General features: G+C 40.8%; 2 protein-coding genes across 5 annotated transcripts; one reads left to right on the forward strand and one right to left on the reverse strand.

Moving 5' to 3' along the window:
- The first annotated feature begins 3,011 nt into the window (after window positions 1-3,011).
- Window positions 3,012-8,747, forward strand: aqp3b (aquaporin 3b). The gene is made up of 6 exons (XM_028971862.1): window positions 3,012-3,227; window positions 5,091-5,217; window positions 5,643-5,780; window positions 6,129-6,247; window positions 7,030-7,247; window positions 7,382-8,747. The coding sequence occupies exons 1-6, from the start codon at window positions 3,120-3,122 to the stop codon at window positions 7,569-7,571; spliced, it is 900 nt and encodes a 299-aa protein (XP_028827695.1). The 5' UTR covers window positions 3,012-3,119; the 3' UTR covers window positions 7,572-8,747.
- Window positions 8,748-16,153: 7,406 nt separating this feature from the next.
- Window positions 16,154-18,161, reverse strand: c20h2orf81 (chromosome 20 C2orf81 homolog). Of its 4 annotated transcripts, none has more exons than XM_028973999.1 (3): window positions 17,935-18,161; window positions 17,494-17,749; window positions 16,154-17,413 (listed from the first exon to the last, which is right to left on the reverse strand). In XM_028973999.1, exons 2-3 carry the CDS (start codon window positions 17,740-17,742, stop codon window positions 16,769-16,771), a joined length of 894 nt encoding a protein of 297 aa, XP_028829832.1. In that variant the 5' UTR covers window positions 17,743-17,749; window positions 17,935-18,161; the 3' UTR covers window positions 16,154-16,768. The 4 variants fall into 4 exon arrangements, with proteins under 4 accessions (XP_028829832.1, XP_028829833.1, XP_028829834.1 ...); XM_028974000.1 differs by having other exon boundaries at window positions 17,494-17,823; XM_028974001.1 differs by having other exon boundaries at window positions 16,154-17,098; window positions 17,201-17,413; window positions 17,494-18,161.
- Between the last annotated feature and the right edge of the window lie 4,789 nt (window positions 18,162-22,950).

A 22,950-nucleotide genomic window follows, 5' to 3' on the forward strand; every position in this document is an offset into this window, starting at 1 on the left:
CTTACATGCCCTGTTCTCCCTCCTACCTGCATAGAACTGGAACTGCCAGACACCTCAAGAGATTCTTCCCACAAGCAGTCAGAGCTCTCGATGCACTCAATGGCCTGCCATCACCAAAAGACTGTAAAACAATACACTTCCAGCCTTATGCACCTCCTTCCATTCTGCTCATTTTGCACATCTCTGCTTGTCTTGTGTGTTCAAAATATCCAATATTACATGATGTTGTCCTGTTTGTCCTTGTTCAGTGTACAGAAAGTTTTAAAATATTTAAGCCTGTAAAGTATTTCAGTTTTAGTTTAAAAACTAAACATTGTGTTATATGTAATGTGGCACTAACACATATTTTGGATTAACATTAACTGTACACAACATTTGAACCTGAAAATTTCTGCATACTTTGTAGAACCATTGTACTGACAGACATTCCTGATCAAGTGGCTATTGAGTGAAGGAAACCCCATGCAAAAGAGATACTGTAAACATGTTTGTGCTTTTAGTGAATCAATGAGGGTAAAATTATTATTAATGGCAGTAAATTATAGGGCTGTTTGTTCAGAAACATCTTCTCAAGATAACAGAAATGGATGGTAAATACTATGCCTTTGGTTTCAGCATTAGAAGCATTACTGCAGACACTGGAACTCTCTGTTCAACAGACATGGTTCACCCAAACATGTTTAAAATGCACTGAGCCAGCTTGACTAGCTGACCACACCAAATTATACAATTTCACCTCCAATATATGGCATCTGTAGGCTCGGGTGGTACCCTAGAGGGTAAATCACTCCCCTATGAACCAGAAGACCCAGGTTCAAACCCCACGGACTACCCCTGTGTCCCTGAGCAAGACATTTAACCCTGAGTGTCTCCAGGGGGACTGTCCCCGTATCTTCTGGATAAATGCGTGAAAGAGGCGACCCTGGCAACCCGCGCAGCCCGCGGCCGTCGATCAGCTGCTGCCGCCACGTGGCTGAAAACGCGCACGGTTCTAGCACAGTGTCGGTCGTGGCAGTGACAATGGCATCAGAGTCACAATCTGGCGTGTGTTTCATTTATTTATCCATCTATTTATTGTTGCACGAGACGTTAATGCAGTGATTTATAGGTGCCCGTTCTGGCGCCTTAAAACGGCGCTCATTTTTTGACAGAAAACGTAAAAAGATTTGGTGGCTCTGCTGATGCTTTCTAGATTGATATCAAAACGTCTGGCTAAAGGAAACTTACTCTTCAGTTTCACTTCAGTAACTTCAATAACCCTCCATAATCTCAAAGCATTTCCCATAAATATCCTTTAAACCTTTTTTTTAGGATTTGACAGTATGCCCAACATGATGCCCTTCATTTACATTCACTTGGATTGAAATGAAAGTGAAAAGTGAAGTGATTGTCATTGCGAAACACTGCAGAGCAACACAACGAAATGTGTCCTCTGCTTTTAACCATCACCCTTGGTGAGCAGTGGGCAGCCATGACAGGCGCCCGGGGAACAGTGTGTGGGGACGGTGCTTTGCTCAGTGGCACCTCAGTGGCACCTTGGCGGATCGGGACACCACTTTTTTACACTTCTCTAAAGCACTGAGACTTATTAGTATTTATAATTTTAGTTTGTATTATTATTACGTTTTATTTATTATTATTAATATTATTATTATCATTACATTTACGGCATTTATCAGACGCCTTTATCCAGAGCGACTTACAATCAGTAGTTACATGGGACAGTCCCCCTGGAGCAACTTAAGTGTCTTGCTCAGGGACACAATGGTAGTAAGCAGGATTTGAACCTGAGTTTCATTTTCTTAAGGTGGGATCATACTTTGACAGTAGCCTAGTCAGTTTTGATGAATACAGATAGGTTAATGGATTGAACTAAGATTGATCAGTTCTGGTAAGAGGGTGCGTTCTCTTGTAGTAAATGTTTGATCAAGAAATACATCTCTGAGACATTTGTTTGCTCCTTCAGGCAGCTACTGTCTTCCTGTTTTGAAGAAAGGAGCGTTATATTAAGACTGCAGTGTTGCTCTCTATTGGTGCTTTCTGTTGGTACTGGTGTGTGCACGACTGGGCTACACTGAGTGAGAAATCGTTGTGAACGGCGTGGTTGATATCTGGGGTCAGTGTCGGGCAGCTCTGACATACGAATGATGGAATTTAAATAAGCCCCCCTAAAAAGGCCACATGCTCACGAGTCCCCTAGTCTGATAAATGATTTGGTGAAACTGTACACTTCCACATGAGAACTCCACTCAGTTGTTGGTGGTCATTTCTTGAATACTATCCAGGATGTTGAAATGGAGACGGGGGAAAAGGAGCACTGTGAGCATTTGCTTATCTCCTTTTTTTGGATTTTATCTTAAAGAAACCAAAAGGAGGACACAGGAAGCTCCTCCCAGTTTTAAGGGAAATTGTCTGTTGTTTTGTTAATAGAGGCTGTTCTTTTTTTTTTTAGATAATATTTAGTTATAAAACATTGAGGCAAGACTCACATGTCAAGCAGCAGGTGCAGCATCAAAATATAATCAATATGTAATTCTCTTAATTTTAAGTAGGAATAAAATATTAATTCGTTACGACATTATCTTATATGTAAGTAGTTTGGATGCCACACCCTAAACGTCTTATTATATTCATTGAACCTTCAAAATGAACACATTTACTTTGTTTATCTGAGCCTTGTTTGCTAATGTATGCAAATCTATTTATGGAATTTTCATGGAAGAAATTTGTTAACTTTTTGTTTGGAACAATCCTTATTCAGTTTACAATGTAGTGCAACGTTCACTACAGTTTCTAAACCTCATTAGCCCTCATAAAGGCCAGGAAGTGAAAGCATAAATAGAGAAAAACAATGTGAAAATGGAAATCTCTGAGGGAAAAAAAAAGTGGCGGGGAGGAAGAGATATGAGTGGAAGCAGAGAGGGAGTGGTGAGCAAGGACTATCTTTTACTTTTTTTTTTTAATCAACAAGGGAGGGATCCTTGAAGGCTCCTTCAAGACCCAGAATCCAGTCTAGCTTTTTCATTGACTCCCACAAGAGGTAGAAGAGCAGAGCTGGTGTGAAGAGGCCATCATCAGTACCACTGCCATCCCCACTCTAACCCACTAGTCGCTGTAACATGGGCAGACAGAAGGTCATCCTGGACAAGATTGGCCGCTCCTTACGAATCCGCAACCTGCTGGTTCGCCAGGCTCTGGCGGAATGCTTGGGCACCCTCGTCCTGGTGGTGAGACTCGCCTGTCTTTTATCTACTCCAGTTGCCAGAGCATTCGATGCTGAAACTGTTAACTTGTTTTGTGCTCAGGCGTGTGAGTGGAGAAACGTCACACTCTGTAAAGTCTCTGTTTCTGACACAGGCTGTAACAAGAAACTGCTTTCCACGAGGAACATTCATGTTTTATCATTGAGAGCGTGCGGCACAACTGCTGTCAGTTTCTTGCAAGTGATACAGTTTTGGTGGGGTGTTTCGTAAAAAAAATAATGTTAAATATGGCTCAACAGAAAGAAAAAAATATCAGTCAGAGGTTAGATTTTTAGATACAATACAATAAGTAAAATGTACTTTTCTGGCATTTATCAGACGGTCTTATCCAGAGCAATTTACAGTCAGTAGTTACAGGGACAGTGCCCCCCTGGAGACACTCAGGGTTAAGTGTCCTGCTCAGGGACACAATGGTAGTAAGTGGGGGTTGAATCCTTGACCTTGTGGTTTTCTGATTCAAGTAGAGCCAGAATCCTTAAATAAGACATTTGGGCAAAGTTGTACTCTACAGACAGACATCTTCAGAATTTAATGGGTGGGACAGAGGGCCCTCGCAGTGATAATACACTCAGTTCTAGTAGTCTGTAGAATGAAATAGCAAGGAAAGGATGGTTTTGTACACACGCACACACACTGACATACACTAAAAAAAGACGCCTTAACTATTTCACAGCATAACATTATTAAACCAGCGATAGGAAAAAAAAAAAAAACTCACTTCCAACAGGTAGTAAATTAGGTAGAACCGAGAGATATAGAGCTTGTTTGTTCTTGGGATCACCGCATCCCCAGATCTATCATTAGACCCCTCCCCCACGCCAGTGGGCTTTTTAGAAGACCTGCCAGAAATAAAGCCTTTTACCGATAGCAACAACTGCAGCACCTGCAGTTCACCTCGACGCTTGAATTGGAATCAGGTGCTGGGATCTGATAAGAGGAAAATGAGGCTCCTTGGGTTTACTGATGCTCAAAGGATAGCATGTGTGGACAAAGTGGGAGGGATTTGGGGTATTTTGAGCTGGTATGAATATAGGGAGGACCACATTGCTTTATTCTCCTCATGGTTTTAGTCTAAGAGAAGCTAATGGCCCTGAAACTGTGAATATCATAATTTCAGATTTCAATGTTTAAGTATTAATAGGTGACTTCCCACAATTTTTCTTTGGAAACAAGAACAAAAAAAAAACCTTCAGAATCTTCTGGAAGCTCTAAAAAAGAGGAGGAGGGGGAGAAAATCCTTTTTGAAAAAAGCCAAAGGTCAAATATAGCCTCCGCACACCATCTGTTTCCAATAGAGACCAAAACTCAGCAGCAACAATGCCTTGGAAGGAAAATAAGACTCGTCTGCCCACCTGTTCTGCACAAAGGCAGCACGGAGAGGCACAGCATTATACAACCCGAGCGCCGGTGCACAATCCAACTGTGGCCAAACACAGATGCCCTTAATAACACTTTACTATGGGTGGGTGGCCAGGTAAACACACCCACCATCTTCAGCCATCTCCACGGCCACCTTTTCTCAGACCTCGGTTTAAAAAAACAGCAACAACAAGCTAAGGGTGGGTGACCTTGCTGCCGCATCCCAACAAACTGCCACTAATGACATCTTCCTCTTCACATTTGGGTGGTCTTGGGTGAGTGGCTCCCCCTGAACTGGGACCTCTGCTGTGGAGTGTATATGTGTTATAAAATGTAAGTTTTTTGTTTTTTTTTTCCAGGTGAAGCAGCTGCTGCTTTTTTCTTTGGTATTTTGCCTGCCCCAGACAATGTACTGTCTGTACAGCACAGAGCCCTAAAATAAACCTTGGCTTCTTTGTCTCCGGCCAGATGTTCGGTTGCGGCGCAGTCGCACAGTTGGTGTTGAGCGGAGGCACCCATGGAATGTTCCTCACCGTCAATTTTGCGTTTGGCTTAGCAGCCACGCTGGGGATCCTGGTGTGTGGACAAATCTCAGGTCAGATGCCCAAGTCAAACATTTTAACTAATTTATATAGGAAACTTAATAATGAGTCAATAAAGACGTAGTGAATTGCAATTTTTATTTATGTATTATTTATATTTAAGAAAACAAAGGAAGAAATTAGAACCTCAAATGAAGATCCTCCTCTATGATGAAAGAACTAGGTCAAAGCCATGAAGTTCTTTATAAACTGTCAAAATAACATTTAATTTAGATTTTCCTTGAGAATGGGCTGCATATCTGTTCTTTAAAAAAAATAATTAATAATAACAAAAAAATACATCACAGAATAAACAGTAATTAAAGTTTTAGCCTTTAAAAAGACGGATGAGATGTAATTTCAAAGATGACAGTAGTAATAATAATAGTAATTATAAATAATTGGTAATGCTAATATCAATGATTTCTCTTTCTAACAGGAGGCCATCTGAACCCAAGTGTCACTTTGGCCCTTTGCATTCTGGGCAGGGAGCCCTGGAAGAAATTCCCAGTTTATTTCTTGTTTCAGACACTAGGTGCATTTCTTGGGTCAGGGGTCATATTTGGAATGTACTTTGGTGAGTAGGTTGCAATTTAAAATCATTGCAATATAACTCAAATGTAAATGTAAAATCAAATGTAAAATCATATTGGCTAATCTATAATTAGATCAATGGGCCATACCCACTGGACTATGAGGCGAGGAGTTGCATGAGGGGTATTTTTGACTAACATTCATAGAATAGGCCTATTCATGTTTTCTTACTATATTGTTTAATAAAAGCTGCAGTTGTGACCATGCCTTTTAAAAACATTACATTTGCTTTTAATAATATAACTATAACCACCAATCTGTAAATGTACTACACTGTGGTACAATAGCATTTGTTGTATACAATACTGTTGTGGATGTTTTATCTCTGCAGATGCCTTACAGGACTATGGGAATGGCTTATTTCTGGTTGAAGGGCAAAATGCCACTGCTGACATTTTTGCTACATACCCCTCCCAACATCTTTCTCTTGTTAATGGGTTCTTTGACCAAGTAAGTGAAAAAGATGAATTATATGTATTCATGTATATGTATATTTACATTTTCATCCTTTGTGGGTTAAACTTGCTGAGAAACATCCTGCAAACATGACTCGCTGTGTAGTGTCCTTAGGGAAAAATTGTACCCTAAGGCCCAAATTCTTTCAATGGCTTTGGCGGAAATTCAGACTCCTCCACCTGCGGAGTGGAGAGGCCGCAAGAAGCTTAACTCCTGCTGTCTGTGTTGAGTACACTTTCCATGGTTATTTCTGAAATATCCATCTCAGACCAGAATCACTTCCAGACCTGTTTCAGTTGGCCAGAACGTATGATTAAGAGCACACATACTGTACATTCCCCAGTGGTGAAACCAAAATTGTAGGTCCAAAAATTCCACATGTATGTGATAGTAACAAACAATTCAGCACATTTACATTAGTGACTGATGAGTGATTTTCACAAAAGTGGTTACAGTCTCATTTTACATTTCTCTTTGGCTTGATATTCTGAGAATAAATTTTGGTTTTAAATGAGAAAGAGAACAGGCCAAGAATCATGCCTGTAAACATGTAACTGTAGTTCAAATGTTTATTAAATTGCACAGACATCATCCACATTACATTTAGGCAGCATTCAGAAGCTAAGTGGAAATCAGATGTGTGGCCAATTGCAATTCATAATTCAGTAGCAGTTTCACTAACATATACAGTAGGTTGAACCTTTTTATGTCAGAGGTCAAATGTACTACTGCATTATTCTGAAGATGTCCTATCAACCATCAAATGGTTTGTCCAGTTGATAGGCACGGCTGCCCTGATTGTGTGCATCCTGGCCATCGTGGACCCTCACAACAACTCAGTCCCTAAAGGCCTGGAGGCTTTCACTGTAGGCTTTGTGGTGCTGGTCATTGGACTCTCTATGGGCTTCAACTCAGGCTACGCAGTTAACCCAGCCAGAGACCTGGGACCACGTATTTTTACTGCAATTGCAGGATGGGGCAGTGCAGTTTTCACGTGAGTTTCTTTCTTTTCTCCCATTTCTATCACTTTGCTCACTCATCTAGTCATATATTTGCTGCATTTAATGCCCATTTGTCATTTTAATCAAATTCAAGTTTCTAAGATCTTCTATATTCTGTCCATTGTAGGGCAAAGGACTACTGGTTCTTTGTGCCAATCTTTGCTCCTTTCATTGGGACTCTTGTTGGTGTGCTTGTGTACCAGCTTATGGTAGGTTATCATGTAGAGGGGGAAGCAAGGGAGAACACATCAGTTAAAGATGAAGAGGACAAGGAGCGCCTCAAATTGTCTAACATCAGCACCAGAGATGCTGTGTGACCTTTTGCCGTCTTCCTGTGTACCTCGGTCCAGTTGTACTCCAGCTTCAGCAAGTTCCAAAGGAAACCAAGTGAAAAAAAATCCCTGTTCTGTCACAATGTGACACAATGTGTAATGTGACCTTTTGTATATATCATATGCTACAGGCTGTATAAGACCTTGATTATTTTGTGGGTCAAAATTACCATTTTTATAGACACATTCTTCAAACATTGTCCAATTGTATTCTAGATTAAAACAATTTCAGAATAATTCTATAGAACTTGTTTGGGCTGTGGCCATTCACCCTCAATGACAGTGGAGACTGATTGCTATCTTACCATGGTTTGACTAAATAAGGGGTGACATTATCAGCTCATTGACTTGTTTGTTCCTGTTTATGAACATATTGATCTGAAGCTATGCAGTACCTTCTGATTCTGAAATTCATCTCCCCTGTGACAGTCCAAGACTAACCTTAAGGTCTAGTTCTGTAAGACTACTTTTTGCAGTGCCAATAACGCCCATGTGCCCTTTCCCTAAATGAAAGGCAATTAACATATTTAACAAAGATTATATGATACCTGTTATCCATTTCCTGCTCTCTGTTTGTCCACTGAGGCGCTTTGTGTTTCCAGAACATTGGAAATCTTCTTGGATATGAGGACGTACTATAAGTGTATTGTTACTTAGAACATTACAGTCACACATTCATTGCTCACATATATAGCTTAAAATATACGTACACCTTGAATACTTTGTACACTCTTCTACACAGCAAAAAGTGTTGAAATAACTCCCACAGAGCTCATTTTAACACCTGTGAGTATATAGCTCCTCACTCTCCAGAGATAAATTATCACTTTTTAAAGCTTAAATATTTAACCCTTTTTCTTTCAAAACAGATTAGATTAGAAACATTTCTTGCGTTACTTGTGTTTCCCTATTTCAAAATGATTCAAAATGTTAAGAGTTAATTCCACCCAAAAATATTTTTGAAAAATAACATTTATTTTTTGCATTCATAGACTTGAATTAAAGCATGGTGAATGCACGTATAATGTACAATCTTCTGACACATCGTATATTGAATGCTTATGAATTTTAAGTCAAACATATGTATTAGAAACCATTCATTTCTTTGTACTATTATGAAAGCATGGTTATGATCATCAAACATCTCTGTGTCAAGAATAAAATGTCATCAACAGAAAAAAAAATCAGTTATTTGACAAAATACTGGAATACTCCATTTAAGTGCAAACATTAGTCCAACATCATACTCTATACATCATATTTGAAAGTGAAGTGTTTGTCACTTGTGATACACAGCAGCACAGTGCACACAGTGAAATTTGTCCTGATATTATGATATTATATGATATTATAATTAAGCAGTCCTACACCCGAAATAGAACTGAAAGATTTAGTTTTTGCTGACCATCCGCTTATATCTCATATTATCTCAAGGTCACTTTAGCTCACACAAAAAAATATGAACAAAAACATAACAGCAGTGATGGACCCATAATTGGAAGGTTGGTGGTTCGAATCCCGAACCCCCAAGGTGCCACTGAGCAAGTGAAGTGAAGTGATTGTCACATGTGATACACAGCAGCACAGCACACGGCGCACACAGTGAAATTTGTCCTCTGCATTTAACCCATCACCCATAGTGAGCAGTGGGCAGCCATGACAGGCGCCGGGGAGCAGTGTGTGGGGACGGTGCTTTGCTCAGTGGCACCTCTATGGCACCTTGGCGGATCGGGCACCTGTCATGATTACGGGGGCCGCTTCCTTAACCGCTAGGCCACCACTGCCCCAATTTTAAATCAACTCTGGTCCTGGAGCTCTGAAAAGCTTAGATCTTTCCATGTTCCACCACACCTAATTCAACTCAAGAATAGGTACAGAGGTTGAATCAGATGTGCTATATGAAAGTAAACATAAAAAAGTAAACATAAAAAAGATCATTGGAGTCTCTATTACCTCCATAACGGAGGTACACACCCCTCACATGCACTCTTCACCCTCCTGCCATCCGGGAAAAAAGGTACAGACGCATTCGGGCCCTCACTGCCAGACTAGCTTCTAGCTTCTTTCCACAGGCCATCAGACACCTGAACACTCAGGGACTTTCCCCTCTGGAGTGACAGACACACCTCTGTTATATTGAATACAATTATCTATTAATGCACTGTTCCATTTTGCACAGCAATATTTGCAATATTTGACTTTGCACATTTATTATTCTTTTCACTAGTTTAGCACTGTCTCTCACTGCTGTCTACATGTTTTTGTTAAATGTTACTCTTGCATCGCCTGTGTCCCCTGTTTGCACCTTATGTAGTCCAGTTTTGCGCATGTAGCACGTGCTCTTTATGTAACTTTGTTTAATTGTTTAAATGTTACATGTAGCACAAGGTTCTGGAGAAACCTTTTGTTTCTCTATGTACTGTCTAACATGAATGTAGCTGAAATGACAATAACTCAACTTCCCAGCTTGGGTTTTTTCACACACTGCAGCTTGTTGTGCACGAGGGGCTTATAAACACAGTGTTAGTGACACCTTAATGTGTCCACAAATCGTTTCAACAAGACATTCAGAAAAGGTGGAACAGTTTGTTCTATATTATTCAAAGTTTGAACAGAAACAAGCCCTCTGTTCTCATAACGTGCCTGTAAACAGTGTCCGTTAACAGCAGGGCATTATTGGAAAAAGCTGTGACCGTGTTAGGGCCCTTTGAAGAGTTCCAAAGACAAAAGTAAAGACAGTAACACCACAGTACAGATTACATGTAGCAGTAATTACAGTAAATAAATATAGTTTGTTTACTAATGTTTACTGTTTATTGTACAATTCAACAATACTGAAATTGTTATTTAGTACAAAATTCTAACTTTTCATTTCATTTTACATAAATTAAATGGTGCTGGAATGTCTTGTATTAAAGATTTTTTATTTTTGTGTCATTGTGAAAGATGGCCTAACAAAAGAAATGTAATAGATGGAAGAAACACTGCACAGGGTTTCAGGCGAAAAAACATCATCACTGGCAACAGCAGATAAAGAGCCTCGCATGGAAGGGGCTGGTCAAAGCAGATGCCAGAGCAGCTTGACAAGTCTATATGACAACATCCTGGAGGAACATGAAGAGCCTGGATCATGGCTGACTTACGATTAGGCATAGTGACAGCACATTTCGAGTGCTGGGGGAACAACCATGCTTGCTCTCCTATTCTTGCTGCCACTGCAGTAAAGTTCCTCAGTGCCCCTCCAACCGGTGTTGAGAGTGAAAGACGTTTTAGCAGAGCATCTAACATTGTGGATGAGAAGAGGAATCGACTGACAATGGAGAAAGCAGAAATGCAACATTTTCTCAACAAGAGTCTGACAAAAAGTAAGTGAGTGTTACGAGATCCAGGCGCAGATTAGTTCCCAAATGATTATTGGGAAGGGGCAGTTGGGAGGTGCAAACCAAACTAAAGGACTCGGTACAGGGTCTACAGGCTCTGTACTTTGGGGTAAAGGATTGTGGTAAACAGGGAGTGGGGAAAGCAGACACATGCCCATGGGAAACACAAAACTGGGCACTGGCAACAACACCAGGGGAACAAGGACCTGGAGGGAGAGTCACAGACAAGGTTAGACACAGACTAGGATTTAGAACACAGAATAAGTCCTGGAGACACAGTCATCTTTTTGGCTGTGTGGAGCTGGGAGGGCCCTTGAGAGATGGAGTGTGGACCTGACAACAATGGCGGGAGTCCCAGAGGGCCTGCCAACCAGCTGACAACAGTTTCTCTCATGGAACCCCCTCTGCAACGTGCCTCGGCACCACCAACTCAAAACAAGACTCTGGAAAAAACAGAGCAGTGCATGGACAATTTATTTGTAAAGGCACCTGACAATTTGGGTAAAGGTTCACCTGACTCATAGCCCAACATCATGTATGATTTACGATACGATTCAACCTTAAACAGAATACAAAACAATCATAATATGAAACTGGAGCATCCAGAAATGTCAGAATTTGGCAGTATGTTTACTTTCATCATTCATATTTCATTCTTTGCTGGTTAAACCTAAAGTTAAGCGAAAGTGAAGAGATTGTCATTGTAAAACACTGCAGCACAGCACATGGTGCACATGTTTAACCCATCAGTGAGCAGTGTGCAGCCATGAAAGGCTGCCAGCGTGTGGGCTCATTGGCACCTTACAAATCATGCAATCATGACACGCTGTATCAGACATTGTCCAAATGGATTCTTTACTTAGAACATTCTCAGTGGTTCATCAATTGGTGCAACTTATGTTTCTGATATATCTACTATAACTTGTCCAAATGTGTTGTAATATGCAAAGTGACATGAAAAGTGTTTCAGTGTACTTAATAGCCTGACAAGCAAAAATCTGTATGATCTTCTGTATATTAAAGAAATCTAAATATTTGTCTTTGATCTTTCTTTTTTTCCTGGAATCCTTAGAAACAGCCTTTTTGGGTGTTTTCATCATCTCAAGTCTGATGTGCTGTGCACCATATGCTGTCCATATGTGCATCGCTTAGTCCAATATTAGAAAACATCTCATCTCAAAACTCATCTTTTTAGTCAGATTATTAATGAAGCATGACAGTCTTCCATTGAAATTACACATTTAGGTGTGTAACATATGTAATGATATAGATTCTAAATTGCACATTGATTACATCTGTGGTAGTGAAGCAACGGCACATGAGATTATTATTATCAAATTGGGTCCTTTTGAAATTTCACAAAAAATAAATAAAGATATTGCCGTTTGCTCCTTGGCATGCCGTCTGGCATTCCACTGGCTTGGCATTTGGCTCTAGCTGTCAGTCCTCCACTATATTGCCAGCATGTCTGGCTCAAGACCTACGCAGATTGAAAACAGCAGGAAGATTAATGTGCACATGTAAAGTTTTTACGGTAAAGAGATTAATGGAGAAATCCATTCCATGACTGTAGTCGGTCCAGAGGGGACGTCTTCATGCAAAGGGGACGTCTTCATGCAATGATTTGTTCAAGGCTTGCATTTCACTCACGTAAATAAATTCTAGAACTGATTACGCATCCCCAAATTATGCCGTAGTTGACAGGCAGGGAATAACATGGCGTGCTGCACGTCAGTTCAGTTTAAATTGAAGGAACGTGGAATTAAACTCAAATGAATGTTATTATGAAAAACACTTTTTAATTAAGCAAATTAAAAACACTTTGGGTCACAAAACTGGTTCATATAAGGCACTTTCTTTCAAAATGTTGAAAAAGTTAGATTTATTTATGACCCTGTTCTGACATTACCATTTGTTGAAAATGCTTGATTGATTTGAAGGCCCCCTTGACATGAGTGCATGTGTTAAAGGCAAACAGTTCTCCAAAACAAAAAAACAATTAATCCTTTTAAGATAAAACCGATGCATAGTTTCTAACTATTTATTATGTTATATAATACCATTTAAAACAGTCGGTATCAACTCACTGTAGAGTCTCTGGTTCTTTCCGGCCCATTATTATATGACCATCTTTCCTGTGGCTGTTGGACAATTTTAGCCATTGTGCGTGAGAAACGTAGCTTTAAGATGGTGTGATAAAAAACACGGTGTGGTTGTAAAACAATAGCTTGTTTACCTTATCCTAACAGCACAGGCTGTAAAGCATTTCATTTGCTATCAGACGCCTGGGTGTGTTTGTGCTTTCCAACAACAAAAATACATTTCATTATTTTTTAAGCAATGCTATTAACGCTCTCTGTCTCTCGTTGTCTCTAGTCTTTCTTAATGTGTAACCCTTTCTATTCACTATTTAGTGACCATCTGCGACCACAATAATAATCACACACATGGATATGTTACACGTAATATGTTACACGCATGGATAATATGTTACACGTAATATGTTACACGCATGGATAATATGTTACACATAACATGTTATACGCATGGATAATATGTTACACATAACATGTTATACGCATGGATAATATGTTACATGTAATATGTTACACGCATGGATAATATGTTACATGTAATATGTTACACGCATTCCTAATATGTTACACGTAATATGTTACATGCATGGATAATATGTTACACGTAATATGTTACACGCATGGATAATATGTTACACATAACATGTTATACGCATAGATAATATGTTACACATAACATGTTATATGCATGGATAATATGTTACATGTAATATGTTACACACATGCCTAATATGTTACACGTAATATGGATAGTATGTTAAGCCAAAATTCAAAACATTTAAATCGTAAAAACTGTTTATTTAGATTTTACAATACTATTTAAAATCAAGACAAAAAAGAATATCACAACAATTCTTTATGTGTTTATATGTGGAATTATTAAAGCTAGGAAAGTATTGTTTATATGAAAGTAATTAATTTCAACAAATAAATTCAACACAAATTGCACTACATAAACTGACATGCACTATTAATTATTCAAATGTGTTTTTATTCAGTTGGAGCATGTGATGCCCTGCACCTTCCCTGCAGCTCCTTCCTGGCTGGAGGGGCTGAGTATGGAGTGGAGAGGGGGCTTTTGATGGGCTGAGTCACACCATCGCCCCATGCTGAAGAAGCTGGACCCAAGTGAGACTGGCGTCAGGGCGGTCCTCTCCCAGAGGTCAGATGAGCTCCTCAAAATTTTTCCCTGTGCATTTTTCTCACCTGTTTTTGGTCTACACTGACCACCGAAACCTGGAGAGCCTCTAGACAATGAAAACAATCAACCCCTGACAAGCCAGGCATGCCCTGTTTTTTGCTCGCATTGACTTTACCATCTCTTATCATTCAGTTTCAAAGAACATCAAAGCAAATGTACTGTCTCATATTCACTTGTCCAAGGGGGTCATCCCAGAAGACCCTCAACCCATCTTGACTGCAGGTCACATCCAAGCACCCACCTTTTGGGCCCGGTACAAAGACATTTTCAAACCAATGAATCAGGACACTGCTCCCCCAGGGTGTCCTGATGGTAAGACTTTTGTCCCTGTCATTTTACATTTCTGGCATTTATAAAGAGTAACTTACAATCAGTAGTTAGGGTGAGGACTACAATGCCTGATTTGTGAGTCCCACATTGTTGATGCCCTACACACATTCACACCCAGTCACCTTCCCCTGTATTCAGTAATCACTAGCCTCACCCACTTTACCCAGAGCACCCATCAATCACTCCCACTACAGAGCTCCAGGGCTCCCATCATTGAGTGTCCATTCTTCCCCTTAACACGAGCTGACTTCTGAGCGACTGCGTGCGCTTAACGAGACTCTGTTCAACTCTCGTCAGGTTTGACCATCCTTCTCACAAAGGACCCTGCTGGGTGGTTTTTTTTTTGTTTTTTTTGTGTTAATAATTTTTTTGTTGTTGTTGTTGCTTTAATACTTCCATGATTCTTGATGAAGATTACTGATCATAGATTTCCCACAAATCATTTACAAACTTCAGCTGGTTTATAAGAGGTAAATATCACTCTAAATCACATGCCACCACAGAAGAGGGCATAAGAAACGTTTTTTTTTTTCATGGAGGCCGATACTAAAATGCCACAGGCAACATATATTCACAACATGAAGCCAGTAATCTCAGCAGCACTTACGGCCCCTGGGCCGGTCTGTATCCCGCAGCTCAAACTTCAGAGGGGTGCTTGACATTTCAAATTCCTAAATGACGTGGCCTTTCAGCGACGTCAGAAGGGAGGCATCACCAAATAACTCTGATGTCAGTCAAACCCCAGTCCCCACAGAACCCACAGAACCCACCTGCTAGGCTTAGTCTCGAATCTTTAAAGCATACGGAACATTCAGCGACTCTATGGCTGCAGTGTTAAAGTAAGAATCTAAAATGAAATAACACTCCATTAACAAGCCCACCTTCTCATTAGCACAGTCAGAATAGTGCTGATTGGGCCTCTCTGCCCGAGTGCAGTGATATTTAATTAAAGTCCCAGGCATCAACCTCGAGCCGCTCCCTGAAAGCGCTGCCAATTGTGTGTTGGTCTCCCAGGCACCATCAAAGCCAAAGTCAATCACACACAATCAACAGAATCCCCGCTTTCCATGGCACAATTGTATTTGAGCTCGTAAAAAAAAAAAAAAAAAAAGCATTTCATGAGCTAAGGAGTTTACGGCAGCAACATCTTTTTTATTTTTTTAAATTTTACTATTCCGACGGGGCGGTTGGTTGTAGACGAAAGCGCCGGGGGCAGCACGACACAGTCAGTCATCTTTTAAGCTCCGCTCAGTAAACACATACATATGCATGCCTACGATGTCAATCAAACTGATTTTCTCTCACAGAAGAGAGCATATCTCAGAAAACATGCTTGTGGTAGTATCAGGGAAAGAAAATCACTGACCTGTGAGCTGGAAGGAGCCTATGAATATTAGGGCGTGTATTATTCTATTAACCTTTCGGTGACCTCATGGCTCCCTGTGTAAAGCGAGCACATCACGCAGCACCGCGCTTGATCTGATACAGGCACTTCAAAGCCGCGGAGAACAAAGATATGAGGGCCAAGTTATATATTTAAAGAATAATAGGAGCAATACATTGGCAATTTGCTTTTTTTTTTATTTTATTATTGTGCATAACTACATACTACCGCAATTATGCTCTGAAGTACATAGGCACGATTCTCACTGCTAGCAGCCCTAACAAAATCCAGCATTTAACCACTGCCTCAGGCAACTGAGTACGGTACCGGCTGAAGTGTTGATGTGTGGCCCATTCCCTCAAAACATTCCCCCAACCCGTGCAATGAGTGTAAGCAACAGTGCCACCACGTGGTGAAAATTATGCCGTTGCATTGTAGGGAGGCCACAGAATTGAAATAAAAAATACTTTACACGTGGCTGATGCGCTGAAGCGTAAATCATGCATTAAGAGTTTGGATTGTGCAACTTTAGTCCACCAAGTTCATGCTGTTATTACAATTTATTACAAGAGCACTCAGTAACAGTAAATAGACAGGCCATGATGAGGATTCAAATTTTTTCAGACCCTTTCAAGGCCATGCCAGGAGACAGAGGGACTTCAATTTGAAAGCACATTCGTATTATGCCTCAGCCTTGGTCTCTGCCTGACTCCTGACTCTTTACCACAGTTCTGAGGTAGCCGGGCTGAATTGGATTGAAGAGTCAGGCGTCTGGATGTGAGGAGCTGCATTTAATTATGGTTTTGAAAGGCCCTCCCATGCCGATTGTCTTTGACGACGCCGAGGAGAGGACCTTTGAGGGGACGACGAGGACTGGTTGGCTGGTGTGGATGTGAGGTGGGCTGCTTCTTTCTTTGTTTCTTTTTTTGCGGCAGGTCTGGTAACTGTGGCAACGCTGCATTCAGGGTTGCCGTGCCTGACTTTGGGTCCTGTGAGACTCCAGGAAGCCCAGTTTTCTCTTGATTTACTGAGGCAATGTTTGCAGGTCCTCCAAGGTCCTCCTGGGACGCTGATATGGGTAAACTGTCAGCAGACTCGCCCAGATGGAGGTCCAATAATGTCTGTGGAGTAATTTGCACTGATTTATTTGTCACATACGCAGTATTCCCGGCATGATGTGCGAGTACAGAAGTACAGTTTACGATTTCGAAGTTCTCACATACTTGTAAAAGAGGTTTGTGCGATGGAACCCTGGTAGAGTAGAGCACAGGCACGCAGCCTTCAGCCCAGGAGTCTGGGGAACAAGGCTCAGGCTCAGCATCCTCCTGCAGCGACAGCCTGCTGCTTGGATCTTCTCCTTCGTCTCTCATGAGGAAAAAACTCTCCACGGTCTTCACCAAGACGTCTCTCGTTGAGGACACCAAAAACGGCACTAACTTCCGTCAGCAAGGAGAAGATGATGAAGGCGGCACGTTGAATACGGTGGGACAGAAGGGTGCAGTAGAGGAGCGCATACCTGTTCCTTCAAATGGACTTCGAAACATCTGGCCATCACGTGGCTCATCAGCTCTGTCGCAACCTCTGCCACGATCCCCTCGCCTTCCTCCTGCGTCACCATGGCGTCCCAGTCAGCCTCGGTGAGGCGACCGGGCACTACGAACGTCGCTGCGGCCTCCCGGGTGGAGGGCGGCTGTGGAGGTGGCGCAGGGGCAGCTGCCGCCAAGCGGCTTCTGTCGCCACGTGACTTGGTGGCCGAACGCGACATAGCTGTTCTGCAGCCCGTTCAGATCACGTACGTTTAGAGCAGACGAGGAAGTAACATGCGCGTAGTTATTGATGGTTAAAACTAAGAAAAGAATGACATTTAGCACACGCTCATTGATAAACAACAACGAGGCTCATGCAGAATCATTTTACATACACGGAAATAGGTTGTTTTTGGAAATCGGAAGCTCACCTCGAGATTTTTTCTAATTTGTTTTTATGTTTATTCCGTGCTGGGTTCGTGTTATATCTTCTGTTGACGGGTCACTAGGCAACGGGGAGGGCGTCTTTTTCCGGTCTGTGTCGCGCAGAGAGAGAGAGGGAGACTGAGAGAGAGAGATACAGAGACAGTGACAGATAGACAAAGAGAGAGATATATAGAGAGAGACAGAGAGACGCTGAGAAAGAGAGAGAGATACAGAGAGAGAGACAGATAGACAGAGAGAGAGAGGGCGACTGAGAGAGAGAGATACTGAGAGAGAGACAGAGAGACGCTGAGAAAGAGAGAGAGATAGAGAGAGAGACAGATAGACAGAGAGAGAGACAAAGAGACACGGAGAGACAGAGAGAGACAGATACAGAGATAGTGACAGATAGACAAACAGATAAAGAGAGACAGAGAGAGAGATCGAGGTACAGAGAGAGCAACAGAGAGACAGAGAGACACACAGAGAGAGGCAGAGAGAGAGAGGGAGAGAGAGAGAGAGAGAAAAGCATCCTGACAAAATAATAAAAGTTACTTCCACCTTATCTTTGTCTGAATGTCTGTTTGTTTTTAAAATCCTTATTAATTAAATCATTTTATTTAAGGCAGATGAAACGCAATACACTGTGGTTACTATGGTTACATAGAATACATGGCTGCCATGTTTCCTCACATTCATTCAGAAAAGCAAGGAAACGGAGCAGCACTAAATGCAATGTAGCATAAATTAGCCATCATATTGTTTTAGAATACAATTTTATTTGTTTTACATTAAGATTTATCATTTGGTCAAGTGTTATTTTAAAATGTACTTTATCACTACAAAGTTAATTACATTACATATTTGATTTATATTATGCACAGACAGAACAACATAACGTTAAACAAAATCCAAGATTATCTTGATCTGTGAAGGCCTTGTGTTTTCCCCCAATATAAGGTTGTCAGAATGTGTATAAAAAGGAGAGAGAGAGATTTTTTAGCAGATGAATTCTGCTTGCTCCCTTGGTTGAATTCTGTCCTGTTCGGGAAGGGAACCGTGGGAGGTCAGCCCAGCTCTTGCTTCTTCGCTTGATTGCATTGATTCTCAGCCCTGTTTATGTCATGCTACACACTGCAATAAACACCCTTAACAAGTGTTTCCTCTGGTGTGTGGAAAGGCAAATGGCACGTGGTTAGAGTAGGCATGCTTGGAAGAGATAACAGCAAAAAGAAAATGCTGCTGCGAGTGGTAATTAAGGAGATTAACTAAATTAAGCACATGACATTGCTTCTAGGTTAATTCTCCAGGCTGCAATGTCTTTGGTCTCTTTAAGAAGGCCTGATTGCATAGATATTTTTTAGCATAAACCTGTACTGTATAAACGTTTTTTTTCCTGGCCTGTTGTAAATTTTGCACCGAGCAAGAGCTACGTAACTATAGTTTTACATGCTGTGTGACATGCATGCTGTACGGCAGTTATGTTGATGTGGCCAAATTCTGTTGTAATTTCAAAATAAAAGGTCTGGTAAAGGGCTTAGTATTGTGGAAGAAATGGGAGGAGAACCTTCCACTCATTTCACCCTCAAATTATGAATTGAAAAGAATACATATCACAGAGGGAATCATGGCTGAATGCTGAAAGCTGCTGTTTATGCTTACACTAAATGTCTGTTTACTTGTATTTGTTCGGTATTTACAGTAACATGGTCTCAAAGTTATGTAAAGAGTTTAATGGCCGTGAATGGAACGTGCTGTATTCTCGAACATGTCAACAGTTGGACTTCTCTCAGCAATTAAACTGGGTAGAGGAAGATAATCTCACAATAATTTAACTTTTTGGCCTTTTTCCTAAACTCCCATTCATTTTTCTTTGTCTATGATGGTCAGTCGAATGATGACTTGTCAGAGGGCAAAGTTGTTTGTTATGTATGTAAGTTATTTTCATGATATTGATGTGAAAAAATGAAATAATGATAAATTGGGTAGTGATATGATCAGCATTTCACCAAAGTACCAAAAGAGGGAGCAGAAGACGGAAGCCCATGACCACAAGTGGAAAAGGAAATGTGCGAGCAGACGGTGGTGCTGCAACACAGAAGGTTTTATGGCAGCTTCTCCTTGTTTAATTGACGGCACAAACCTCACACAGAATTTTACCTTGAATATGAACATGACTGTTTGCCGTGAGAATGGTCATGTTATTTCATATGAGCCAAATGAACAATCAAGCTGACCTTTAAACTTTTGATAATGGTTACACAGACCGACAGAGACAGCCAAGCATTTCTTTATGCAAAGTAAAGTACAGGGAGTGCCGAATTATTAGGCAAGTTGTATTTTTGAGGAATCATTTTATTATTGAACAACCATGTTCTCAATGAACCCAAAAAACTCATTAATATCACAGCTGAATGTTTTTGGAAGTAGTTTTTAGTTTGTTTTTATTTTTAGCTATTTTAGGGGGATATCTGTGTGTGCAGGTGACTATTATCTCCACATTCACAAATATACATTTCTGACATTCAAAACAAAAACAAATCAGCGACCAATATAGCCACCTTTCTTTGCAAGGACACTCAAAAGCCTGCCATCCATGGATTCTTTCAGTGTTTTGATCTGTTCACCATCAACATTGCGTGCAGCAGCAACCACAGCCTCCCAGACACTGTTCAGAGAGGTGTACTGTTTTCCCTCCTTGTAAATCTCACACTTGATGATGGACCACTGGTTCTCAATGGGGTTCAGAGCAGGTGAACAAGGAGGCCATGTCATTAGTTTTTCTTCTTTTATACCCTTTCTTGCCAGCCACGCTGTGGAGTACTTGAACACGCGTGATGGAGCATTGTCCTGCATGAAAATCATGTTTTTCTTGAAGGATGTAGACTTCTTCCTGTACCACTGCTTGAAGAAGGTGTCTTCGAGAAACTGGCAGTAGGACTGGGAGTTGAGCTTGACTCCATCCTCAACCTGAAAAGGCCCCACAAGCTCATCTTTGATGATACCAGCCCAAATCAGTACTCCACCTCCACCTTGCTGTCGTCTGAGTCGGACTGGAGCTCTCTGCCCTTTAGCAATCCAGCCACGGGCCCATCCATCTCGCCCATCAAGACTCACTCTCATTTCATCAGTCCATAAAACCTTAGAAAAATCAGTCTTGAGATATTGACTATTTTGAATGAAACGGTTGATTGTTTGATGATCACGCTTCAGAAGCTTTGCAATTTTGCTGCATCCCTCTGCAAGATATCTCACTATTTTTGACTTTTCTGAGCCTGTCAAGTCCTTCTTTTGACCCATTTTGCCAAAGGAAAGGAAGTTGCCTAATAATTATGCACACCTGATATAGGGTGTTGATGTCATTAGACCACACCCCTTCTCATTACAGAGATGCACATCACCTAATATGCTTAATTGGTAGTAGGCTTTCGAGCCTATACAGCTTGGAGTAACATGCATGAAGAGGATGATGTGGACAAAATACTCATTTGCCTAATAATTCTGCACTCCCTGTATGTTGTACCGCTTTGACTTGTTTTACTTTAATTCATATTCAACAGTGTACTACTACCAATTTTGCAAATTAACTTTCACATTTTGAAAGTTGCATGGCCAAAACTACTACTAATATCAACCAATACCTAGTAAATCAGTACATTTTAGTTGACTTCACATTTAAATGAAAATTCTTTATACTCTGTAGTGGTGTCAGCAATTGTAAAAGTTTTTCTGACAAACAAAAATAAATGTCTCTGCATTTCTCTGCTTGTGTAACCTGAGATGAATCCATTGTCCCCCTTGAATACATCCTTTCATGTGCTATACAAAGGAAGATCAAGTGCAGGCAAAGGAAATACCAGCCTTAAAAAGCAGGAAAAAGCTTGATAGTTAAAAATGTTAAATATTAGAAAAATATTTCACATATGGTAGTGTCACGGCGGGGTGCAGCAGGGGACACAGCTGGCCCCACTCAGCTTGACAGCAGGGCTTGAACCATGGACAGGCGCAGCTGATCAGGCGTCCATGGTTCGAGGACCTGTTGGGCAGCAGAACATGGATGCTTCATTAATGTGGACTCTGTTACTTACCTTCTCAATGTTTTCAGTTCCTGGCAATAGCCACATGCCTGCGGTTTGTGTTTTGTTTTGTCCATTTTGGCCCTTGTGCCATTTTATGTTTATTAAATCCTTTTTATGTCCCGTTTCTGTGCTTCCTTTCCCTGTCAGTTCGTGGTCGTGACCGGTAGGGTATGACAGAATAGAAAAGCAGTGGACAGTTGTCAAAATTAGTATTTCAAAATAATATTTACAAAGAGATTGCAAAGGTTGATGAAAGAAAAAAAGAGGGGACCAAGATACAAACCGATATATGAATACATAAAAAACATAATTGCTCAATTGAAAATAACTATTGAAGGGAAAATGTCCTTTTTTCCCATTTCGGCACTTAATCCACCCATCACCAGGTAACATTGTTATGTCTTGGTATTTGTGGTGTGTTTCTATTCTGTGTTTTGTGTTGTGTTTGCAGGTGCCTACCTGTTCCTGCTGTGGACAGCCACGATAAAAGGAGCCTCCACCCCGCCCGCCCGCCTCCCTACCATTTCCCTTTTGCATCACTTCCGCTTTCCCCTGCGCTTCCCCTAGGAGGCGACGCAACTTGTTGTCCTTTCTTTTGTCATGGGCCAGAACCCCTAGTAACAAATATGCCCCTTTAGGATGTACCAAACAGATCCATGTCCGCCCCATCTTAATTTGAGCCAAAGAACCCATCTGAGGATCATATGGCTTCCCTGATTTATGCATCATCATGAAAAGACTACCAAAAGACTCTGACAAATATTGATAAATTTATAAAATATTTTTGTTTGGTTTAGTTTCACCTTTTTAACTTAAAGAATTTATATATGCTAAATGGGAATTAGATCATTCCATGTAAAACACACCAAATCAAATCAGCACTAATAAAATGCAATTATTTTAAAGCAAAATAAAAACTGTAACTGGAGCTGATTCCTGAGGTGC

This window comes from Denticeps clupeoides, chromosome 3 (assembly GCF_900700375.1).
Source record: "Denticeps clupeoides chromosome 3, fDenClu1.1, whole genome shotgun sequence".
Taxonomy (NCBI): Eukaryota; Metazoa; Chordata; class Actinopteri; order Clupeiformes; family Denticipitidae; genus Denticeps; species Denticeps clupeoides.